At 32.7% G+C, this 24,650-nt stretch overlaps 4 protein-coding genes across 6 annotated transcripts in view; 3 read left to right on the forward strand and 1 right to left on the reverse strand.

Moving 5' to 3' along the window:
- The window catches only part of LOC106661060 (bromodomain-containing protein 3-like), a 32,517-nt gene extending 31,861 nt beyond the window's left edge, over window positions 1-656 (forward strand). For both annotated transcript variants that reach the window (XM_014384178.2, XM_024224544.1), the window contains exons 23-24: window positions 50-197; window positions 510-656. In XM_014384178.2, coding sequence (XP_014239664.1) covers window positions 50-197; window positions 510-575 — 214 coding nt within the window. In that variant the 3' untranslated portion in view covers window positions 576-656. The remainder of the gene's footprint in view (window positions 1-49; window positions 198-509) is intronic.
- A 2,619-nt stretch (window positions 657-3,275) lies between these two features.
- LOC106661259 (adenylate kinase 8-like) lies at window positions 3,276-7,046 on the forward strand. Its single transcript, XM_014384544.2, has 11 exons — window positions 3,276-3,434; window positions 3,494-3,620; window positions 4,577-4,662; window positions 4,749-4,836; window positions 4,889-4,981; window positions 5,049-5,173; window positions 5,230-5,410; window positions 5,476-5,597; window positions 6,153-6,262; window positions 6,321-6,525; window positions 6,584-7,046. Exons 1-11 carry the CDS (start codon window positions 3,345-3,347, stop codon window positions 7,013-7,015), a joined length of 1,659 nt encoding a protein of 552 aa, XP_014240030.1. The 5' UTR covers window positions 3,276-3,344; the 3' UTR covers window positions 7,016-7,046.
- Window positions 7,047-8,549: 1,503 nt separating this feature from the next.
- LOC106661026 lies at window positions 8,550-9,574 on the reverse strand. The gene is made up of 3 exons (XM_014384126.2): window positions 9,077-9,574; window positions 8,874-9,002; window positions 8,550-8,817 (listed from the first exon to the last, which is right to left on the reverse strand). The coding sequence occupies exons 1-3, from the start codon at window positions 9,132-9,134 to the stop codon at window positions 8,606-8,608; spliced, it is 399 nt and encodes a 132-aa protein (XP_014239612.1). The 5' UTR covers window positions 9,135-9,574; the 3' UTR covers window positions 8,550-8,605.
- A 2,166-nt stretch (window positions 9,575-11,740) lies between these two features.
- On the forward strand, window positions 11,741-23,620 carry LOC106661220 (PDZ domain-containing protein 8). Of its 2 annotated transcripts, XM_014384478.2 has the most exons (15): window positions 11,741-12,207; window positions 15,672-15,857; window positions 15,917-16,109; window positions 16,854-17,011; window positions 17,067-17,265; window positions 17,327-17,457; window positions 17,521-17,721; window positions 17,808-17,895; window positions 18,515-18,651; window positions 18,710-18,912; window positions 18,969-19,209; window positions 19,279-19,443; window positions 20,005-20,166; window positions 23,076-23,261; window positions 23,331-23,620. In XM_014384478.2, exons 1-15 carry the CDS (start codon window positions 12,043-12,045, stop codon window positions 23,532-23,534), a joined length of 2,619 nt encoding a protein of 872 aa, XP_014239964.1. In that variant the 5' UTR covers window positions 11,741-12,042; the 3' UTR covers window positions 23,535-23,620. The 2 variants fall into 2 exon arrangements, with proteins under 2 accessions (XP_014239964.1, XP_014239965.1); XM_014384479.2 differs by lacking the exon at window positions 20,005-20,166 and having other exon boundaries at window positions 11,744-12,207.
- Window positions 23,621-24,650: the final 1,030 nt, after the last annotated feature.

Consider the following 24,650-nt stretch of genomic DNA (forward strand, 5'->3'; position numbering starts at 1 on the left):
AAAAGTTATTTATACATATTAAATTAACTTGTATAATTTCCCCTTGCAGGAAAGCTGCGTTTGAAGCTTCCCGAGTTGATGAAGTGAAAACCATAAATCAACAAGACAGTTCTAATCCAGGGACGCCTGCTGAAAAAGCTGCAGCTGATAGAGAAAGACTGAGGCTTAGGGAACAAGAAAGAAGAAGAAGAGAAGCTGTAAGTTCAATGATTTTTGAAAATAATTTGTAATCAGAAATCAGGGCAAAGAGTTCTCGTTTAAAATTGTTACGGTGCCATCTCCTCCGATCATCTTGACAAGCTGTTTTGCCATATCTAATGGTTATTCTGTACAATTTCTCATATGGCTTATAAAGATTGACAAAATACAAATGGCTTACAAAGACTGTAATAATAAGCAGAACCTGGGATGTTCGCCGCAAACAACATTTTAAAAATTTATTTGGTTTTATTTTTAACTTACATCTTTTCTAATTATTTTCTATATATATTTTTTTTATTCTGTTACAGTTGGCAAACCAAATCGACATGAACAGGCAGAGCGACTTATTAGCAGAGTTTGAGGAATCTTTGTAAATTATTAATTAAGCAATATGGATTTATTTTATATGTTTAAAAAGGCTGGTGCAATGTAAATATGATATAATTAATTATTCACAAATTATATAATTATAGCAGTTGAAATGAAAACAAAATATAAAAAAAGTCTCAGTTGGGGAAGAAGTTCTCTCTTTCTCTCTATTTCTCTCTATCTTTCTCTCTCTTGTGGTGGATGGAAAAAAACAACCAATCAGCCTGCGGGTTTTGGGGTTGCCCGCAAAGGCCTATAATATCTGCTCAATCTTTTTTGCATTTGTGTTCTATGTGAATAAATGTTGTTTATCTTTTTAAATATCTAAGTTGAAGTTAACTTAGTTTTTATCATAGTCTAATTTTTATTGTTAGTGCGTTCGGCAAGGCATATACCGTCTTAGGTGTTTGATTTTTATCATTTTATGATTTTTAGAAAGACCTGACAAATCAATGATGCTCGATAGGAAAGAGTTAAGCTTTCTTTTTTTACTATGTAAAAAATGATTATATAACACAAGCTTTTGAAACAAGGAATATAAAAGGTCTTTTTTAATAGTTGCCTTTTATTTTTCTTTAAGAATAAAAAAATGTCCACATGTATAGTATAATTATTAAATTTATTTTCATATATTTATAACTAAAAAAGGAAATGTTTATAACAATTGAATAAAAAGTTTATGTATCAGTTTTACATTTTTTCCTTTTTTTTTTTGTTCTTTGATTTTAAATAAAATTGTGTTATAGTTTTGATTTTTTTAAATTATATCTTGATAGTAGAGCAAATTTTGAATAATACTACATAAGTATAAAAGGAATTGGATTTATGGAGGTTAAAAAAAAAGTGCGTAATTTTATGTAATAAATTACTAAAACGCATACATCAAAGCATATGCCATAAAATAAACCTTTTTTGTTGGTTTTTGTTTGTACTATTTTTATTTTATTTACTATTATACAAAATAATAAGTAGTTAGACAACTATTACATGGATAGTTGATTTTGTCCTTAAACAGTTTTAAATAAAAGAAAAACTCTTAAAGATGTTTTTTTTTTTGTAGAAAAATTGTTTTTGGATAATATTAATTTTATTTTACTGTCTCTTAGACAGGGTTATTGTATATAATTACGAAAGAACTATTCAGGAAAATCTGCGTTTTGAAATATATTACCATATATTAAAAAAAAACTTGTGTTTTGTATGTGTGTTTGTACACCTTTTAGTCCAGTATTGTTTATAGACGTTAGTTTTCTTCCATGTGGTTTTTTTAAATTAATTTTATTCCACTTTTTTTTTTTTTAATTTACAACTAAAAGAAAATAACTTTTCTTTTTAATAAACCTTATCTTGGAATTTCAAATTATTACCTTGACTATATGCGTATAAATCAGTTCCTTTTTTTTTACCAAACAAATCCAAATTTGAGTGTAGGACAAACTTAAACAAGGTGTACCAAGTGGTTATGGCAAAAAGTGAAAATGTAATTTAAATGAAATTTTAGACAGTTAAATGTATTTTCCAATATGAAATTGAATTTTGTTCAAGATTTCAAAACTTTCCTTTTGAAGTAAAACAAAGATTTATAAACCATGACCTTTTTCCTTTTTTAATTTAATTTTTTTTTGTACATATTACCAGGGTTAATCCATGTAATAGCTGTATACTAATTGCAGGATCAAATAATTTATTTACTGTAAATAAATATATTTTAAGAAAGAGTAAAAATATATGAAAAATGGAAATGTACAGAACCCAAGAGTGTACTTAATTGTGGAAATCATTCCATTGTAGAGAATTTTTACTTTTCATGTCAAATACCAGAGGACAATTTGGGTTTTCAATAATGGTGTTGTGGGGTTTATACAATATAAAAAAATTAACTTTTATACTTCAATTAAGAGAAAGAAAAAGGTTTTAATTTGTAGGTGTTATTATATTTAAGGAAAATAGTCAAAATAAAATTTCTGTAAATATTTAAATGTAGAAAAAACTGTAAATTTCCTAATATTATTGAAGTTAATTTGTGGCGATAGCTATTTATATTTAGACTAGCGGTTTATTTGTTGTTTCAGTGTTAATGGTATTGAAGTAAAAGAATGAATTGAGAATTAGTTCTTAAAGAATTCTTAATACATGTGAACTAAGTCACATTTTGTTGAGAAATGGCTTCCTTATTTCAAGAAGAGAGAAATACTGGAAAAAAGTGGAGAAATTGTGCATGCACTCATTTGAGATCACACGAGTTCAAGAAATAAACATGTAACAAAAAAAATTAGAATAATACCTTAGAAAAGTGTTTTATGGACCTAATGACAATTGTAAAAAGTGGTGTTTGCCTTTTTCTTTTTGTTCTTTTTTTTCAATTTATTATTTTTTGTTTAAAAAGTGTTTAATATTTAGACACCAGTACTTTGTCCATATTATATATACTTAATTTTTTATTTAATAAAAACAAATGTGCTATAAAAAGAATGATGAAAACCAATATATTATTGAAAAATATTGTCTGTATAAAATTTCTTTTTACTTATAACTTGCATGAAACATTTATTGGAACATACAAATTGTTTTCCAAAATATTTATTGCAAAAGTAAATAAAAAAAGGCTATATGTATATAGTACCCCGTGTCTTCCATTTACCTTATTTATCCATCAAAAACATTAACATCTACCATTAAAAAAAAATTACATATGTTTTTCATGTGTTTGTCCATTTTTTTTTTTTTTTTTGTGTTTTGTGTTTAAACCCCGTCAGTATTAACTCTTTGGCAAAATGGCGGTGGATGATTCAATGCGGAAGCTGGTTATTCCTCCCCACTTTGCTCCTTATCTTGAGAGGCACAATATTTACGAAGTCTTTTATGTGAGTTATATAAAAAAAATTGTTTTGTAAATTTTCAAACAAGCCCACTTTTTGTGTAGGATCTTTCGCTCAGCCTGGCAATGGACAGACCGCAGGATCACGTCTTGTACCTCAGGAATAAAATAACCGTTCTGACAAATATAAAACAAGTCATTAAAATAATAATAATTGCACCTGATCATGTTGGTACGTTTATTTGCCTAAGATTAGGCCAAGAAAATGGAGTACAGAATGTAAAATTGTTGCATGATCCTGAAAAAGTAATTGATTGAGCCTCTGTACTTTACTTAAATCGCACAACAAATCATTCCTGATAGCTGCTGATTTGTTTGCAACAACACTGCTAACTGTGACAATTAAACAAGGAAATTAATTAAAACCCAGCCTCACCACTGAATAATCAGTTTTCATAAAAAATGTGAGATGATTTAGTTGGTTTGTCTAAGCGGACCAAACAATTGCTTTTTTAATGAATATTTAGGTTTAAAAAAAAATTCTGTGGCAGTTGAATTTGTTTTGAGATGACCGTTTGGGCTGTAAAGCCCATATTCAGCATTCCAAGCATAGAATTTTGAGATATAACAAGCACAGTACGGTTCATGTCAAAGTTACACAGAACAGTGTGGACAAATGTTGAATCTCATATACACGGAAAATGTCATGTGCCTTGTTAAAATTGAGTTGGAGCTAATTGCCCTGTAGAAGGTGGAAGAAAGGAAAGGCCGAAAAAACTTAAGTGCCTGCATTTAGATAAACTACAATTATGAATTTCTTCTTGAAGTCTGGGTGGTGAAGAACCTTCAGTTTGGTCATTTTCAATCATTTGGTCGTTCGTTTTAGTTGTCTTGTTTCAGAATAATCAGATACATTGAGTGAAAAAAACGCTAGAATTGATCAGAAAAGATCAAATACAAAGATTATTTAATGATTTACATTCTTTGGGTAAACTATGATTGTAAATTTCTTTTTGAAGTCTGGTTCGTGAAAAAACTGCAATTTGGTCATATTCAATCATTCTGGTCGTTTGTTTTAGTTGTCTTGTTTCAGAATGGTCAGATCATAGAGTCGACAAAAAGTCATACTAGAATTGATTGTAAAAGATCAAAGTAATAATATACTATTTAATGAATTACATTCCTTAGATAAAAGGGAACTTGCCAGGCAGATTGGCCATTCATTGGAAATAGATGTTATAAGTTTATGTGATATAATTATGGAAGATCCAAAAGTAAGTAATTTTTATGATTTGTTAATAATATTTTCCTTCCTGTCCTATATTAATAATAATAATATCTTTCTGTCCTTAATTAAAAGGCTGAACGAGATCCTAAAAGGCTGGCACTTCGTTTCAAAGAATTGTTAATTAGGAAAAAAATGACTAATAAAGGATGGGTACTATATGGTCAGGATTTTTTAAAATAATGTTTAATTTATCAGATAACTAGTGTTTAAAGATTTTCCCAGGGATAAGTTCGAGGCTAGAGCCATTCAAAAAAGTGGAATGAACGCAACTCATATATTTCAACTTGTCCCTTCACCCACTTTGTGTAAATATTTTCTTACTAATCAGGTCGTTTAATTAAATATATTAAAAAGTAAAACTAATACATTAAGATACGCCGAGAGATCTTTGGAACGAAAAGGTCATCGATTGGGATGAACGGGAATTGATGAAGATGCTAATTGATTACAAGAATCGAGTTGTCGGCTTAAGAAACATTTATACAAACCAGATACGAGTAATAATACTTTTTAATTGTGTTAAGTGGAACATAAAAACAAAATTTATTGATAGGAAATACCAATCAGAGGCCGACGACTTCCAGATGTCGCTAAGGCTTGTGTGATGATGACAAAGCAGGTGAAAATCCGTAGCGCCGCACCTTGCCTGCCACGAGTTGTCCTCATTGGTCCAAGAGGCTCTTATAGGAGGACCATTGCAAAAATGCTTTCAGAAAGGTTCAACATGGTCCATGGTGACTGACTTTTTGTAGAATTTTTTGAAAATTGCTTTTCAGAGTGTGACACTTTTTATTTGTAGTTGATATGAATGAGTTACTAGAACAGGGCAAGTTGAAGAAAAATGATGTAGGAAAGCAGATTAAACAGTTGTATGAATCTAATTGTAGAATATATGGAAAACTCATTATTGCAGTGCTCGAGGTAGTATACTAATAATACAAATCCTCTTTCAAGTAAATAGGACCATATTTTAATCATACTTCTGACTACTTTAAAACAAAAGTATAAAGTAAAGCTTTGTAAGATGTTATCTACTTAAAAAAATCATACATTGTTGTGCAGTCTACAAGGTGAATAATCTGAAGCTTGATTGTTTCTAATAATCCAGGTCTATTTCTTGTTTGTCTGACCATTAGAACATATAAAAGAACAAGAGGACGCACACAGAATAATGAAATACTAAAAAAGCATCTAACAGACAAAGCCATATAGAATAGGCACACCAGGATGATCAGAGGCAATCATGTTAGAACAATATACCTGTAAAAGATTAAATAAATTCAATTTCTAGTATAAAAAGCAAATTGAACTTGCCTCCTGCATAATGTTTTAGCTTAAAAAATGAAAAATCCTGAAAAAATATGACAGTCAGACTTTTATGTAAAGTTTTGAAGCTGCTGTCATTTCAATAACACAAGCATTTCATTATACATTAATAGTCGAACAAACAACTTACAATGATGTTATTTTTTTCAGGATCGACTTTTAGATTATGACTGTCTGAATAAAGGCTGGGTTTTGACTGGTTTCCCGAGAGATAGACTTGATTTTGAAATTCTCGATTCATTTGATACACCTCCAAACAGGTTTATTATAAAACAATCAAAAAACGGCCCTAAATGTAAAAGCTGACTTATTTTACAGAGTAATATTTTTGACTAAAGATAGCTTCGCATGCATTGAAAGGCTTAAAAAGCGAAGAGTGCACCTCTACAATGGCGATGTGAAGACTGTGGAGGAAATTGAGAAAATGGGCGATGATTTGCTGGCAAGTCATTTCATCATACATCCAAGTGATGAGGAAAAACGATTAATTTTTGATAATGAAATATACCAACGAGGGATACAAGTAAACAATTAAATAATACAGTTAATAGCTGACATCGCAATATATACATTTATTTTAGGGAATGTTAGACTATTGCAAAAACAATTGCTCGATTGTTGACGGCGAAGGGACAGTAGAAGAAATTTACGATCGTGTCGAAAGAGTAATTATCTTCCCTGCACCTGTTGAGAAACCGCGTTGTAGGAGGGATAAGGAAAAAGTGTTGAAGGATCTACAAGGGGCCAAAGAAAGCAAGAAAACTATGGAAGCACCTGTAAAAGAGGAGAAGGATGTAGCCAAGTTTGTATCCTGCGAGTCTGTCTATCCAGCCGCTATCAATGAAACGTGGAAAAAGAGTTTTGATGTCATCCCAGACAACCAAGATATAGATGAATCGTCCATTCAAGAAGAAGAGCCTACATTCAGCATGTACGAAGAAGAAGTGGTAGGCGAGGAGGAGGAAGAAGTCACAGATGAAGAACTTTCTTTAACTTTCAGAAAATCAAATTAAAGTTACATAATAAAGTTTAGGGATCGCAAAATGTCTCAACATTTTTTTTACAATTAATACAATAGCATTTGTAGGAATTGTAGCCTGACTACCTCTTATAAGCCCTGCTTTCTTATAATTTTTCTGTCCTTAGCCCCAATGGGCCATGATGACCCTTGGCTTCCCCGACAGTAGACCGCCATTCTGTTTTACTACTGACTACTGTTCTGCGCCCTCTGATTCATAATTTTCTGAGGTCCTCCTCAATGTCATCGACAACCTCAGCCTATGCCTTCCACCTGGATTTGCCTGCATCACTTTTTTTAAATTTTTTTTAACGTGTCTCTTCCATCCTGGTTACATGTCCAGTCATCGCAGCCTTCCATACTTTATTACAGCCACTAAATCAGATTCTTTATAAAGCTACATTAGTTCTGCATTTATTATTTTTCTCCATTCATTTCACTTTAACTGTCCAAAGATTTTTCTTACTTAGGTGTTTTTTATGGATCCTCCTTTTTAGTAAACACTCATGTTTCCGAGGCGTAAGGCCTCAGTACTGTACTGGGTACAGTAATCCTAATCTTCAATTCTTTGTATATACTTGTTGCTGCAATTATTGAAATGATGCTTGGGAAAATTTTGTAAAGGTCACTTGACAATTGTTATAGTCCTGTAATTACCCTATCACCTCTTTTTTGTGGATAGGTATTATTGATCCAACCTTCCAGTACCTTGGAATTTCTCCTTAGGTTCATACCCTCCAGGATTAAATCATATATATTTTTTGCAAAATCCGATCCACCAATTTTTATTAATTCTTCAGTCACTCTAGGCGCTTTATTTTTATTTATTTTTTTTCAGTTCTGATATGTCATCAACCTCTCCATCCGAAGGTACCATAGCTTCAACATAAAACTCATTATTTTGCTCATCTGATTCTATTTCATGTTGATCTACTTTCTTTAGAATATCCTTAAAATATTCCACCCATTTTTCTAAAATTGCAGCGTAAGTATTCCAACTTTTTCTTCTACATAATATCTAGGCTGGAAGATTTTCTTAATTTCTATAATCGACTTAAAGAATTGTCGTGTATCATGTCCCTTCAAAATCCTCCAATAGCTGTTCATATTTCCTCTCACACTCACTCCCACTCTCTTTCTCTCTCAATGGCATCTTTCGGAGTTGGTCTGCATTTCCCTCTGTCATTTGTATAAGTTCTAATGGTTAACCAATTGCATACAGGCAAAAATAGACAGACCAAATCATAGATGATCATGCTGCAGATTTATCTACTGACAGCTCAATGCAAAACTTCCCAATTTAGTATATTATAGCTTTCAACTTTATTCATATTATAAACATTATATAAAAAATAAATTCCAATTATTTTGCATGCTTGTAATCTGAAAATTATAACAAATAATAAAACATTTTTAGAGTATAGAGGATAAAAGGTGTTTGTTTTGTTGAACAAAAAGTAAGTAGGCAGAACAGTGAAATACATTTAACACATGGAACAACCAACTCTGGTTATACAAGAACAACTGAGCAATTTTAAACAAGTTAAAACATTTATTTATAAACAAAATGCCCTACAGTTAATAATCATGTTCTAAACATAACTGTGACTAAGCACAATAGGATTATGTGGTTGAACACTTTCGTTATGCACCCGATGTTGCAATATGGAATACCACACACTGAGCAGGATATCATTTCGAGTTGTTCACGTTCCAGCATCTCCTTCTTAATCAAGCACAGGTCATCTTGGAGCTTCTCTGTCTCACAACTCCTGTGCACTTTTTCTTTTCCGTGGGCTGAAATGTTTATATTGTTTTAATATTTCACCATATTCATATTCGAACAAACTCACTATGATCGACAACAAGCTTGACGCAGAGGGTCTCTTTGTACATCTCTGGTGGAATTTCACAGATTTCGTTTTTGGCGCACAATGAGTCGGTGTCCGTGACACAGGAGTAACAAGTCAAGTTCTTCAATTCTGAAGAAAAAGAAATCGATCGAATTTCAAACTAATTGTTATCAATGCTTTGACAAGTAATTGTAAAAACAGACCGACATCATGGACGAGAATCAGGAGAAGAGCAAAAGTCACGCCTTTTAGGTGTCCCATCAATGTCACTTTTCCATTTCAAACAACTGCTTAATGGTTTTAACATGACCATCACTTCTTGAATATCCTTTAAACGAAACTACTATTTGCCTGGATAAACATATGGGATGGAAATCGTTTCTTCAAAATATCCATTTTTTACAAGTCTAGAAATAAAATTCTATCAGCTATCTTTTTTTTATGTTTTGTCTTCGGGGGAAAAAATGTATTTTTCCCATTGTTCTGCTGTACTAAGTGCAACGATGCAAGGGAGTTGAATAGACGATGTGTATAATACGAAATACTTTAATTCACACTGGCCATCAAATAATTAAATTTATTAGATAAATTAAAAAACTAACAAAACCAATTTTTTTTTTTTGCTTTCCATCAAGTTATAAGACAATGGTGGATCCTAAAGGAAAATCTAAAAAAAAAAAGAAAAACAGTTTATAAGAAAACCATTTAAAATCGGCAAGACTAACAGCTGTTTCACGATGAATAAAGAAATTGGACAAATTCAAAAATTGACTTTAGATTTTTTAAAGTCTTCCTTATAAAAAAAAAGGTTGAATGCTGTGTTTTGAAACCGTCATATAAAGTTGTAGCTAATTGTTTACAGGATTACTGTTCCAATAATCGAACTTCAATTTTATAAATTGATGCACTTTCAAAACATGATATTGACATAAAATGCAGAAACGCATCTGACAGGAACATTTCAGAAAAGGAACAATCTAGCTGCAGGATAATTCCAAATTTCACCATCTTCAGTGGCTGCTCTGTCCGTTTTATCGAGTGTTTGTTCTTTTTATATGTTTTGACGGTCGTTAAAATTCTGAAAAGCGTTTAACCAAACCCACGGATTAAGAGGCAATTTGGTTTCAAAACTTTCGAATTTACCAACTTCATTGGCTTGTCTGTGCGATTTCTCGAGTGTATGTCCTTGCTACTCGAAATGCCGAAACGCGTCTAACAGTCAAATCCACGGATTAGTGGCAAAAGATGATGAGGCAATTTGGCTTCAAAACTTTCGAATAATACTTTAGTGGCTTGTCTGTGCGATTTCTCAAGTGTATATCATTTTTTATATATACGTTCTGATGGTTGACAACACAGAAACGCGTCTAACAGACATGCCCACGGATTAGAGGCAAAAGATGATGTTAAGAGGCTTTGTGGTATCAAAACCTCCGAATTTTTCAACGTCAGTGGCTTGTCTGTGCGTTTTCTCTAGTGTATGTCCTTTTCTATACGTTCTGAGAGTTGGCTTAACACAGAAACGCGTCTAACAGACATGCCCACGGATTAGAGGCAAAAGATGATTAGAGGCAATGTGGTTTCAAAACTTTCGAATTTTTCAACGTCAGTGGCTTGTCTGAGAGTTTTCTCGAGTGTATGTCCTTTTCTATGCGTTCTGATAGTTGGCTTAACACAGAAACGCGTCTGACAGACAAACCCACTTATTAGAGGCAATGTGGCTTCCAAACTATCGAATTTCGCCAACTTCATTGACTTGTCTGTGTGTTTTCTTGTATATATGTCCTTTTTCTTAAAAACCTATAAATGGTCCGCGACTGTTGAAACGTGACTGATAGTCAAAACACGGAAAAGAAACAAAGTATTAAGAGACAATTTAGCTTCCGAACTTTCAAATTTCGCCATCTTCAGTGGCTAGTCTGTGCGTTTTCTCCTTTGTATGTCCTTTTTATACGTGCCAACAACGGGTTAAAAGAGAAATGTGTCTGACAGACAAAAACACGGATAAAATTTCAGAAGGTGATAAGAGACAATCTAGCTTCAAAATTTTCAAACTTCGCCATCTTCACTGGTTGATCTGTGCTTTTTCTCCCATGCGTGTCCTTTTTGTAGGTTCTAACGATCGATGAAATACAGAAACACAACCTGACAGTCAACACACCGGAAAAGAGGCAGAAAATAATAAGAGACACCTTAGCTTCAAAACTTTCAAATTTCGCCATCTTCAGTGGCTGGTCTATGTGTTTTCTCGTGTTTATGTCTGATGAAAGGTTCTAACGGTTAGCAAAACGCCGAACAGGTCTGACAGAAAAAGCCACATGGAACAGGCATAATATTATGAAAAATTTTAACACTAAATTTCGCCAACTTGAGTGTGTCTAGTAGGCAAATTTGTGAAAAATAGGTGAACTATCAGAGGAATGACCTATTCATAGTCATACATAGTATAACTATGACATATACATGTTTAATGAGTGCATGTATGTCTGTGAGGTTGTAAATGTTCTGAAATAATTTCTTCTACCTTAATAAGAATAGTAATTAATTGTGAATCGTCTTGTTGTATTATGATGTGCGAGGCAATTGACCTGTCTGGATATACATAGGTAGTCCTGGTCTGCTTAAGTTGTTATGTCTGTCAGATGCTTGTGTGCATTTCTTCATCTGGGCTTTTACAGGTTTATCTGTCCTATTGGTCGATTAACCACTTGAGATAGTGATACCCATCTGACCACGATAATTGCCGATGGTCATTGGCAAGTTCGTTCAACTCAGATACCTGAATGCCGTTGACTTTACCTGAGCGTCATCGAACCTCGTGACGTCAAAAATCAGGTAAAGTGACAGGCACAGGTAATATCGATTCCGATGGGAACTAAGCTGTTGGCTGCCAAGTTTCCATCTGACAGCTGATACCTTTGTTGTCTATCGGCCGGACGCGATTTTCCGAGTTTCAGTTGACCATCTACCTGTCAAAGTGGGAAAAAGCGTCTCTCACACACGTTAAAATGTGATGTCCGTGTCAATATCCTCAATATTTTTTTTTATTTTTGTACTTCTGCCTGTCTTTTCGGAGAAGAAAGTCTGAAAGATCTAAGATATAAAATATTGGATAACAATCCGCCTGTTATTTTATATAAATATAGTAAATTTAAAAAGGAAAAAAAACATGTTCGGTACACTTGTATTTTTTGCATTAGTAGCCCTGTCATTCGCTTCAGGCGTCTTTATAACTCTATTAATCCAATGGTACTTTTTTAACGTTTATATTAATAAAAAACCCTTCGTCGGCCCTGCCACTTCGCCCAGCATTTCGCCCTTCGAATTGCCAAAGGTAAAGATGACAGAGAAAAATCAGTATTTCATCAGCACCAGATTTCCATACTTGGCAATCTAATATGAACATTATGCACCTTTCTGCACAACTACTGTATGTTAATTAACTGTACTATAGTAAAGAATAGAAGAAAAAGTTTGATTGACATCAACCAGTGGTTGTTATGTTTAATTTATAATAACTTTTTTATAATCTAGGGGCTGTTTCATTGAATAAAAGAAGAAACGAAATTTTTGTATCATTTCACGCCTTGCAAGATTTTTAAGTGGTCTCTCATCTCCAAGAACCTATAAAATAATCACACACAAGAAAATGACCAGACGGACCGCTTAAAATGCCTAACTGCATCTGACAGATAAACACAGTAAGAACAGGCAGACTAGGATGAGACAAACTACTGATTCATTGCTACACAAATTTCAACACAATATTTTGCAATTGATCAGTTTTCTATTCTCGCCGAGGAAATATGTTATTAATGTGTTTACATTCGCTCAGATAACACACACGTGGTTTGTCAACAATTATTTAAATGATTCATTTATAATTAAAAAAAAAATATAATTTAGGGAATGTTTCATTGAATTAAAGAAGAAACAAAGCTTAGTTTTCATTCACACGCCTTGCAAAATTTTCCTGATGTGATAAATTTCATCAGTTTGAGAAGCATGCCATAAATTATGTCGCTTGATCATCTACAATCATTAGGATTGAATCAGCCTATTTTTGCCTCATATTTTGTCAGTTGCATATCAGCATTTTTAAGTGGTCTCTCGATCACCAATAGTACCTATAAGAACATAACAAGAAAATGACCAGGCGGACCACTTAACTGCATCTGACAGATAAACACAGTAAGAACAGGCGGATTAGGATGAGACAAACTACTGATTCATTGCTACACAAATTTCAACTCAATATTTCTCAATTGATTAGTTTTCTAATTTGGCTGAGGAAATATGTTATTAATGTGTTTACATCTGCTCAGACAACACACACAACACATGTGGTTTGTCAACAATTATTTAAATGATTCATTTATAATATTTTTTTAAAAAAATAATTTAGGGAATGTTTCATTGAATAAACGAAGAAACTTGAACCCATGACGTTTGGCTAAATACGCTGCAGGAGCTATCATGATTCTTGTACCCCTAATACACCAACTCATCATCTCAATATACAACTTTTTCAAATCCCCCTCTTTTTGCCTTATATTCAAATTACATGTAACCATTCATCATTTTCATCTCTGCAAACTTGAAGTGACCACAGAGAGATGTTAGTGAAAAACAGATCCTTCAGTAATTATTATTTTAATATGTTTTAGTTGGTCTTAGCTGACTAGAGCAATTATTCAATGAGATGGCTTAGCTGAAGGTTGGGGTGGGCTCATGACATCTTTTCATCTCAATCTCACTTTGCCTAATTTATTTATTTATAAATGATTATTTATTTATTTGGTTGAGGAATATGTTTTAAAATGCAGAGATGAACACACTTCATAAATCTAAATTGGAATTGTGAAGTTTATTAAGACCCAAAGAATAGGAACTGACCATTAATAACACTTATTGTCTTAAAATGTTAAGCCTGGCTGAAATGTTTCATTATAATTAATAATATAATATGAATAATATGACTTATTAGAAATCCCCGATTGCTTTTTTTTATCTTTCACACACTCATGAAACAATATTATGTCCACTATAATTACTATCAGCCTTCATTATTATAATGTTTTATTGAAAATCAGGGTTAAGAACAATTTGGAAAAGAAAAACAACAGTTCCTTTGAAAATCTTTCGACCCCTTTATAAGGGAAACTGTTACTAATAATTTACAAGGTTAACGAAATAATATCTATTTATCATATTAAAAGTTATGGTTTCAAGTATAGTGAAATGAAGAATTACATTTATGACTTCTGAATTTAACAGATTGTTAAGAAACATTTTAAAGTTTTATCCACATTTTTATTGGGATAAAATTAATCTTAATATTTGATAATGCAATAATTTGATTTTTCATATGAAACTATACCTTTTTTAATTCAATTCTTTTGTAACAAAATATTAAAATTTGTTAAAAAATGGTGTGAAATGTTATGATAAAAATACAGATAAAACGCAATCGAATGCACCACTATCAAGTTAGATAATGCAATTAATCTGCCACATGCAATAGCTTCCATATTTGTTGCAATAACTCGAGTTAAAAAAATAATCTGCAGAAAAAACAAACATTTATGGTTCTTGTAAAACATAATTTTTACGTTGAGATAAAAAAGTCAGTGTCACGAGCTGGATTCGAACCCACGACCTTCGGCTTGATAAGCCCTATACTTTGGGGTTGAGATGGGAAGTTAGTGCCCGGGGGATCAAAGTCACGATAGCTCAAGTAGTAGAGTAGCGGCGATCAAGCCGAAGGTCATGGGTTCGAATCCCGCTCGTGACACTGACTTTTTTATCTCAACTTAAAAACCTTAATTATTGAATGTTATTAATTGGTCAAGCAGACCACGAAAAATAGTGAATATAATTTTTACATTTGTATTTTTTCTCAATATTATCAAAGTATGCAGGGGGTGGTTGAAATTGACACTCTGAAGAAGTAATATAAACATAAAACACAAGCATTTTTTTATTTAAGCTAATTTTATTATTGTCTCTATTGATAGATGAATAATGTGTAAATTGTTTCGTGAGAACATGTTTACAAGCATGAATGTGTGTGCAATACAAGAGCATTGATGGCAGAATATCATAGTACCCCATTGACTCACAATTAGATTGGTTAGTGCATAGGAATGTCGAATGCTGTATCACCTACTTGCTAATGGTATGTAAGTAAGAAAGAATGTAGTTAATTATAAGTAGGTGCGTTTAGGTTAAAACTGCATGCATAGAGGGCTGAAATGGCCTTGCGACCGATAGCTCTTGGAGGTATGGATAAGACAAAGGTCTGACCCTATACCACCAGAACACCGGAGTGGATGTTGATGAGTCATAGGTTTGATTCTGTTCAGAATTAAGTTTATATAAATTAACCAATCAATAATTGCAATGATTTAGACTTTTTTTAAATTTATAACAGAATTTTTTAAATGTAACTCTAGCTCTGCTTAAAAACTTTACTAGCACCATGTTTACAAAACTCAAGGCAACACGGTTTTAATTAATTTTCAGTTAAATATAATTCTTTTCTTTCTTACTTTGTTGTAGGAACCCAGAATGAAAAAAAGTTAAATTTAATAATTAATTAATTAATAATATGTAAGAGATCTGAACTAAAATTACTATATAAAAAAATAGTAAATGTTAAATATACTTAGCACACCCACTTTCAAAAATGGGTTTTGATCATTCAAAATATTTCAAATTCTTAAAAATCCTTGCAGAGATTTAATTTAACAAATTGTTTATATGTGCATTATTAGGATTTAAACTTTGTTGTTACAGATATTACATAATAAGGGCAATCTTGGCAAAGAAGCCGCAGGTGCTGTTAACAGCCTGCTACAGTTCTTATTTCAGGAGTGTAGGAACACGAAGAGAGTTCGAAAATGGTTCAGGAGACGGCTGAGCCTTGAACTCGAGGTCCTATTGACTCGAACGACAACCGGGAAACTATTTGAAAACATTGTCGTGAGTTTTTGATTCTGTTGAACAAAAAAAAAAAGTTTTTCTACATCCAATTGTTGCAGCTACGTGATCTCGATCTTGGCTGTCATCTTCCTGCTATTCGGAGCATCGAGGTGAAAAATCTTTCAATTGACTCCGGAACAAAGCTAATTGAAGAGGTGGAGCTTTGCCTGGATTTGGAATATCTGGGAGGATTTCAGTTGTCGATCGATGCCAGCATGAGACTTTCCAAACTCGCCCATGTTTCAGTTAAAGGTGAAACCAGACAATCATTATTTAAATTTTATCAAATTCATTGATATCTTAAATGTCTATTGATTTAATGATTTTATTTTATTGTATTATTATTTTTTTAATGGCCTTTTTTCTCATATTAGCCAGAGTATGCATGTAGTATATCATATTTTAAGGAAAAATTGTAGGGGTGACTGTGGGAATTGAACACACCAACCGCAACGTCTACGAGCTGAGAGTCTGACACACTAGACCTTGCAGTCGTGTTTGATTCTGTCACCCCTGGAATTTTTTACTTATTTCCCTCCCCCTCCACAACTTTAAGCAAAGTAATTAAGGTTTTTAGTTGAGATAAAAAAGTCAATGGCACGAGCGGGATTCGAACCCATGATCTTCGGCTAGATACGCCGCTGCTCTACCACTTGAGCTATCATGACCTCGATCCACTCGGACACCAACTTCCTATCTCAACCCCACCATTTAAGTTTTCCCTCCTTTTTGCCATTTTTCAAGACAGACTTAGATATAGACTTAGATACAATACCCTTGAATTCTTTATTTCATTAAAGAAAGAAAAATCTTCCAGGAAAACCATTAGAGATTAGACACCAATAGACAAAATTTTAAGTGATAATCCCTATGACTTTAAATAGGGAAAATGACCTTACACTCAAATAAGAAATTTTTCAAGCAGGCCAAATTTTTTCCTTGTGATTACTATGTTGGTTTTTTTAATGTCAATAATTTTTTATTACTGCAATGAAGTAAATGAGCTGAGTGGACTTGCCCAACTGAAATTCACGAGGCACCCTTACACCCATTGGAGTTTCTCGTTTTATAACGACCCCATCCTCCAACTAGCTGTTGAATCTCAGTTTCAGGGACGTTCCCTGCCACAAATAAATTCCATAATTGCCAGCCAGGTATTTATCTTGTGCTCTCCTTTGTAGCTTTTATATTGAAAAACTTTCTTTTCAGATCAGAAAAGCTTTAAAAAGAGTCCACACACTGCCAAATTTCAATATCCGTTACAAACCATTTTTTGTGAAAACGGAATTAGAACTGCTGGAAGAGAACGATGTGTTAGAACCACCACTTGGTACAATGGAGTTGACTATCTTGGAAATAACTAGATTAACCGAAGTTGAAGGGCCGATTTATTGCAATGTGGCAATAGGTATTGTCAACTTAAATTATAAGTCATTATTAATTTTACATTTTTTTTATTGTTTAAAAAGATAATATAGCTTGGATAGAAATGACACAGACAGGTACAGCCAGCTATCTGACAGTTGACGCTTCTGTAACTAAACAGTCAGGACAGTTAGGAGTTAATTTTAAGCAGGAATTTGTTTCTGACAAATATCAGGTTTGTTCTGGCAAAAATGCGTTTTTTGTTGCGTTTGAAATTAAAAAATGATTTTTATTTTAGGTCTGCATCATTGTAGAAAGTATAAGCAATCCACTAATTACAGACTTGAAGTCTGGTGATGTCTTAATGCTCGTCGATGGAAAGAGTGTTCAGACATTATCTGCACTCAATAAAATAATAAAGCAAGCACCAAGTAAATTATTATTTAGAGTTGAAAGGAAGATAAGGAATTTAGTTAGCCCAGATCTAAAAATCAATGAAGTATGACTGCTTATAATTTAATACAATTGATTACCAGTTAGAAAATTAAGTTATATATCCCTTTTACTTTTTTTTTAATTTTTAAGGGATTAGATTGCTCGTACGGCTTACGTAATCGAGTAGGATCTGGTGACAAAACAGATAGCGATAGCAGCAACCCACCGTCTTCTTCAGGTACATCCGATCAATCAGCCAACTTATTTAAATAATACTTGATCTAAATAATGTCTATTGGACTGTATACAGTTTGATTTGTTATGTTTTACAAAAATGATCAGTTAATGAAAAATATTCTTCTTGAAACAATCGTTCATACGTAATTTAATTATAATCGATCATTTTAGTCTGCCTATCCTCACTATATTGGTCTGGCAGATGTGTTTCAAACATGAAACACTGATGATGGCAAAATGCCAAATCGCATGACAGAAAAAAAAAAAAAAACAGTTCTGTGAGGAGAAAAGGAGAATACTTTATTTTTCTGCTCACAAAGTGATTTCAAACATTTAAGCCTCTTTTATGTATTTTGCAAATATTCATTTTCCCAACATAAATTTATTTCAATGACTTTATCATCTTTAATAATTTGATCTGCTTATTCTAACTAGTTTTATCTGACAGATGTGTTTTGACATGTTTGTTTCTTTAGCGGTTGGCTTGTACTTTTTGTCCCGTTTATGTCTTTTTTAAAACAAAGTTTGGTTAATCGCTTAATTGTGACTGACAGACACAGTATGAAAAGGCATATCAGGGCAGTCAGAATGATCAAACCTTGTACTTGTTGACTTTATAGATTCACCGGCTAAAAGGTCATCCTGTGGAAGCCCTGAACACAACAAAAGCCTTCCTCATTTGTCAGTATGCTCGGAACCAGACGTGGAGTTTAATCATTTACAATTCTTCACTACTAAAGACGCTGCATTTTCAAAGGTAAAGATCAAAAGTAAACATCAATTCAAACAATATTACTTTTCTAAACATGTTTCAGGTGATCACATTCAATGAGACATTCAAATTCAATGTTTCACCTGAACATCGTTACTTGAACGTCAGTGTGTGGACGAGGGGAGTGGATAAAAATACTTTACTCGGTCATATCAGTCTTCCTGTAGCAAATTGTTGTCCTTCTACAGTGGGTCATTATATTTCAACATATTCTTTCCTACCTCCAAACCCAAATCTCGGATATAAGTAAGACCAAGCAGACTTTAAACTTGGAAATAAAATAATCAAAATGAATTTTGCAGTTCCCCACTTTCGACTCATCCAGGATTTGAACCTTGTCTTTGTTATGGTGATGTACTTCTTTCATTTTCATTTGCAAGCAGTGTGAACCAATCACTGCCTATCATATCAAACGTGAACAAAACGCCGCCACCCGTTACGATTACGACACCTATTAATGAAGAGACGGCACAGGTGATTCAGCACAATTTTAAAAGAACTCACTTTGAGAAAGTGACCCCATGTGGATTTTGCTTTAAAAAGGTTTTTGTCATTTCCTAAATATATTTTGAAGGGGGAGTTTGTTTTTTAAAAAATATTTTCGTTTTAAAGATATGGCTCAAAGATGCCCTCCAGTGTCAAGAGTGTCTGATGAGTTGCCACAAAAAATGCGCGGTTAAAGCGCAAGCTGGCCCAAGTTGTGCAAGAAGCATCGTCAGGAGAACATCAATTCAACCTGAAATAATAATGACCTCGCCTGAAGAAAATATTACCCAGGTAATTTTCATTTACAATTACTAAAACCATACTGAGTGAGCATCACTAGGAAAACCATTATATTAATTATCATATTGGTTGAGATTATTAATTAATTGTTAGTCTCTGGAAGAATTATTCAATGTTAATTGTAATTAATTATTCTTTTATATAAGGTCTCGGTTTAAATGAAAAAGTTAGTGTCTTGCTCATGACGCTAACTTTTTCATTTCAACCGAGATCTTATATAAAAAGAATAATTAATGGAAAGAACTAATTTGGTCAATCAGACCACTAAACATAATGGAGTTGATTGTAATATAAAAATTTAAAGCTTGTATATATAATTTGCAGATACATTTTACTGCTGTCTAATTCTCTAAATAATCAAGTAAAATATTAATTATTATTGTTGTAAAAGGTCTATATGTTTTATTAAAAGCATATTGTGTTAGATATTAGATCATTTAAGTTTTCCTTTTTGTTAAAAGTAGGGCCAGAGAAGAGGTTGTATCCCTGAATCTGGCTGACCGGAATGTGTCGACTTTTTACTAGAAGGTGTAATACTTGATAGTTTTCCAGGGTGGTAGAACTTTAAGCACTCTGATAGCAAATGTAGCAACACGAGGTTTGAAGAGGGCTGGCTCCGCAACTAGCCTGGCACCCCCGGGGATGGAGGGCTCCATGGCTGGATCGATTTCCCTTCCACCCTCGCCCAACCACTCTCCCTCCCCCTCTAGGAAGGTACACCTCCCCCAGACACAATCTCAATTTTCTTTCTCAGCTGATCTTTCTCTGAAAACGTCATTAGCCTTGTCTTAAGATAGAGCAAAAGACCTTATGCACATTAGCGGAAAAAAAACTGGAGCTTTTTCTATTTGCTTTTGTTACTAATTTCTTGAGTGAGAGTGTCTAATTGTGCTTTTGTTTGCATATTCTTCTATCGACCAATTGAGATTTATTGACTAATAAGCAAAGACCTATTGATTTTTTAGTTAAAATTTAGAAAATAAAACATAATTTTAAATAGACATAATTTTGCTTTGGAAAAAAAATTGATAATGCATGAAAGGGCTTAATTTTAGAGAAAAAATGCCTTTCACCTATTAAGCAAATAAACAACCACAAAAACCAACCAAAGTTGTAGCTGATTGTACCCGATAATTCTGATCAGCGTACTCTTGCTGGGCTTTGTCTGTTTGTGTTTCACTGCAAAATTGATGAATACACGTGGATCTGTACAAACCAGCAACTGAAGATAATGCTGAAATGCATCTGACAGACAAAACCAGTTAAAATAAGCAGACTTGATCGGGGACGATTAACCTACAGGTACATCACTTCACAGACCTCACCACAACGCTTCACAAATAAAAATTGATTTAAAATCGGTTTAGAATTGTATATGATACTTTAATATTACCAAATATAATAAATAATACTTTAATTACCAAATATTATCCACTAGTTTGGGCGTTTCAATCATTTTAGTCTACTTACTTTCGTTTGGTCTGTCATGCCAAAAGGCATCTTCTGTTACTGAAACCTCTGACAGTCCAGAACAGTGATGATAGGCATACCAAAATTATCAGAATCGACCAAACTACAGGATTATGCAAGAGAATTGTATGTCATTTATTGGTGTGCATTGTTCAATGTTCAAACTTGGGTTGATCTGGAGAGAGCTTATACCAGGTAACCAGAAAAGTTCATGCGGTTTTTCATTTGTTATTGTTTTCATACCATTAATCAACATTTCCATAGGAGGATTAAACGCCTACATCATGTAATACCAAGACGATAATTCATTAGTTTGTTAAGAAAAAGTAAATTTTACTTGAACAGTAAATTATAAAATATTTTCTTTCTCATGGCTTTAAAACTTATAATTCATGAGGGCTTATTTTATGAATTTAAGCTCGGTACTAGGCTGGCCAAGGCAGTTGGTAAAATTTGCACATTTGGTGATGAAACAATAAATGAATCCACTGCCCAAAAATTATCTAAAAAGTTTGCTTCTGAGAAAGAAGGGATTGAAAATGAACAAGGTTGGTAGACATTTTGTCTTGAATGATGGTGAATTGAGGGATCACACTTGATTCGAGTCAAATATTTCAAGAGCTTGCCAAAGTGTTTAACATAAGTGATGAAATCATTTGCTCTAGCTTACATTGACTTGGGAAGATGTGGAAGCTGAGCAAATGGGTTCCTCATAAATTGTCCAAAGGTAACATGCTTCATGGTAAAAAGTAGAGAGTTTTTGACTGGATTGTCACATGCGATGAAAAATGGATGGTTACACGATGGAGGTCGTTCGTTGGCTGCCACCATATGACGCTGTTCCATTGATGCAAAAACCAAACATTCACTAACAAAAGTTGTTTGGTGGAGTTGGCAGGCATTGTGCATTAGGAACTCATGCCTCTTGGCCAGACCATCACCACAGAAATCTACACAAACGAAGTTCAAAGAGTATGGCTCAGCAACAGCCTGCTCTCTTGAACAGAAATTATGTAAATTTTTACCAAAACAATGCGAGACCTCTATAGACAGGCACAATCAGGAGTTCAATAAACAGAAAATGTGCTGAATTTATTTTGTAAGTCCTGGGACTCAAACTTTTATAAGAAAAGCATAATTGGGCAAGTAACTCGTTGAAAGAAGGTTATAGATGCCGATGATGACTATTTCCTGGAATAAATTATTTCTGAACTACTTTTAATTGTGACAATTATTAAACCCGCACCAACTTTTTTGGTTAGCTGTGTCAACAGTTAAGCATAAAATGGCAAATATTTTAAAACCGTATTAAGGCCATCTTTAAATAGAAAGTTTTATTGTAGTTTTTTTTTAATTTTAAACATTGTTTCATAAATTGATCATAAATTATTCAAAACTTATATATCATCTGGGTTTTTGCTATTTTAAAACACTGTGCACTCGCACATTCAAAAATATAAATGTGATCACATGGCAGCTAATTTTGACAAGTTTTCAGGCTTAGCTGGGACTTGACATAACAGCTTCACATTGCACAGACCTAAAATACTTAGATTCAAAGTAATAAAACAAAATTCTCGAAAGCTTCTGTTGCACTTGTTTAGAAAAGAAGTGCATGGTAATTAATTTGATAGTTATAACTCTTGTTGTTTTGTGTAGCCTGCGCCTCTTTTAGATTTTTTTTTTTGTGCTTTGATGTTGATTTAATCCTCATGTTCATGCTCCTTTGTTTCCTTTAAAAATTGTTGGTGTAATAAAGTGTTGTCATTTGTTTATAAGAGTCTGAAGGTAAACTGAACCTTTACAAGTTAAACTGAATTTAAATTTTTGAAAAATCACAATTTTACCGACAATTTGTGTTATTTTTACTATAAGTTTGTAGTTTTAGAAAATAGCATTAAAAATTGAGACTTTTTCTGCCTTTCTTGACACAATAATTTAATTTCATGAAAGAACACATTAATTTTACTCAATTCACCTTAATGGTATACAGAAATACCTATTGCATGTTTTCTACAGTTCTTTTTTTCTTAAAAATACCATGTAGAGGTTGCTAAATATTTAAAAATAGTGTCGAAAGGGGATTAAATGAACATCCTGTTAAAATTATAATCACTAAAACTTTATTTGTAATTTAAAAATACATTTTGCAGACTTCACTAGTGGAAGAAGGTTTGTTTTCAATATCAGCCGCGAATGGGGCCGAGATAGACCAGGCTTTAGAGTATTTACTTTCCCTGCCTAACGATGAGAATATAATGTCGATGGCGAAAGAATCTGGTAAAACGTTGTACTCGCATTTGCCACCAGATATGAGGAAGTCCCGAATCGACGATATGGTATAAATCTATATAAATCAAAATATCTGTTTTGTTTGAGTGAACTCATGAAAAATTGTAAAATTTCAGATAAGTAAACTTAAAGAAGCTATTGATTCAGAAAGCCTCAAGCGGCAGGCTTTACAGCGAGAGGAAGTGTCGGCCGAAGACGCCGCCACAAAAGCGAAAGTGGCTTTCCTTGTTGGAAAAAGTGAAGAACGACTTCACGCCCTTGCCGTTCTCATGCTCCATTGCTGTGCCGGCCTCCAGGACCACCAGGATGCCTTGAATTAAAAACTGTGAAAACTAAAACATTCCTTCGAGTATTTAAGACAACTGTGGGTTGGTGAAATAAACTATCGTAAAAATAAACAAACCATATTAAATGGTAGTCACAAAATGGTGATATGTCTTCTTTCGGATCCAGGGGGAAAAGTGACTATTTGTGAAGGTGGGAGAAGACCAACAGATCATCAGCCACACACCTAAGACACCAAACCAATGATCTTTTTAGTCTTTTTTTACAATCAGTATTAATTTTTGTTTTTATTATTAAAAACTCATTTATAGAATGTTATGTAACTGTAAGGAAATGGCCTAAAAAAAAATATTTTACAGTGTCAGCATTTCTGAACTCATGTGATAATTGTGCAATTTGAAATTTTATTTATTTAAAAAAAAGAAAATTTAGTTAACTCATCTTTGTATTCAATTGTCTTCCGGGCAAGGTATTTAGTTTAAAGCGTATTTACTTATTTAAATGTATGCATGTATTTGGAACTAGTTTAGTTTGAATAAGAATCATTAAATTGATTCTTTTTGGAAATATCATGTATTAGCCTCATGAATTCAGATTAATTATTGTTTAATCGCTTATTATAGAGGCAGTTTTGTAATTGTTTTAGACAAATTTATTTTAATTAACGCTCTTACACATGAAATTAGATTAAAAATATTTTAGCTGAAGATTTATGTGATAGGGTAGAAAATTATATATGCTTATTTTATAAGTTATATGAGTGTTACTATAGATACATAGAATATATACTTGTTCATAAGACAAAAATTGAGAATTTTAAATTTACACATGTAATTTAATCATGCCATCCACATTTCGAATATTTCAAGAAGCTATTAGTTAATTAAAAATGATTTCATTTTTATTAATTTACATTTATGATTGCCATTCACTGTTTATTTAACAGATATCAACAAAATATATATTTAAGAAATACATTATTAAAATATATATTTATTATTTATATTTTATTAATTAAATATAAGTTGTGTTAGTTATTTATAAAACTGTTTAAAAAAATAATTTAAAATTTGTGTATTGACATGTATCACCATATCACACAATTTTTCAAGATAATATACGTATTTATAATTTCCTTTATTTTCAATTTT

The sequence above is a fragment of the Cimex lectularius genome, unplaced genomic scaffold (assembly GCF_000648675.2).
Source record: "Cimex lectularius strain Harlan isolate CLEC.00 unplaced genomic scaffold, Clec_2.1 scaffold39, whole genome shotgun sequence".
NCBI classification, from domain to species: Eukaryota; Metazoa; Arthropoda; class Insecta; order Hemiptera; family Cimicidae; genus Cimex; species Cimex lectularius.

Coding starts and splice junctions, on each gene's coding strand:
- LOC106661026 (XM_014384126.2), bottom strand. CDS start 9,134: ATGGGACACCTAAAAGGCGTGACTTTTGCTCTTCTCCTGATTCTCGTC. Junction 9,003..9,076: donor GATTCTCGTCCATGATGTCG/GTCTGTTTTTAC, acceptor CTTTTTCTTCAG/AATTGAAGAACTTGACTTGT. Junction 8,818..8,873: donor CAAGCTTGTTGTCGATCATA/GTGAGTTTGTTC, acceptor TAAACATTTCAG/CCCACGGAAAAGAAAAAGTG.
- LOC106661259 (XM_014384544.2), top strand. CDS start 3,345: ATGGCGGTGGATGATTCAATGCGGAAGCTGGTTATTCCTCCCCACTTT. Junction 3,435..3,493: donor ATATTTACGAAGTCTTTTAT/GTGAGTTATATA, acceptor CTTTTTGTGTAG/GATCTTTCGCTCAGCCTGGC. Junction 5,174..5,229: donor TTTATACAAACCAGATACGA/GTAATAATACTT, acceptor ATTTATTGATAG/GAAATACCAATCAGAGGCCG.
- LOC106661220 (XM_014384478.2), top strand. CDS start 12,043: ATGTTCGGTACACTTGTATTTTTTGCATTAGTAGCCCTGTCATTCGCT. Junction 18,913..18,968: donor AACCCAAATCTCGGATATAA/GTAAGACCAAGC, acceptor TGAATTTTGCAG/TTCCCCACTTTCGACTCATC. Junction 23,262..23,330: donor AGTCCCGAATCGACGATATG/GTATAAATCTAT, acceptor GTAAAATTTCAG/ATAAGTAAACTTAAAGAAGC.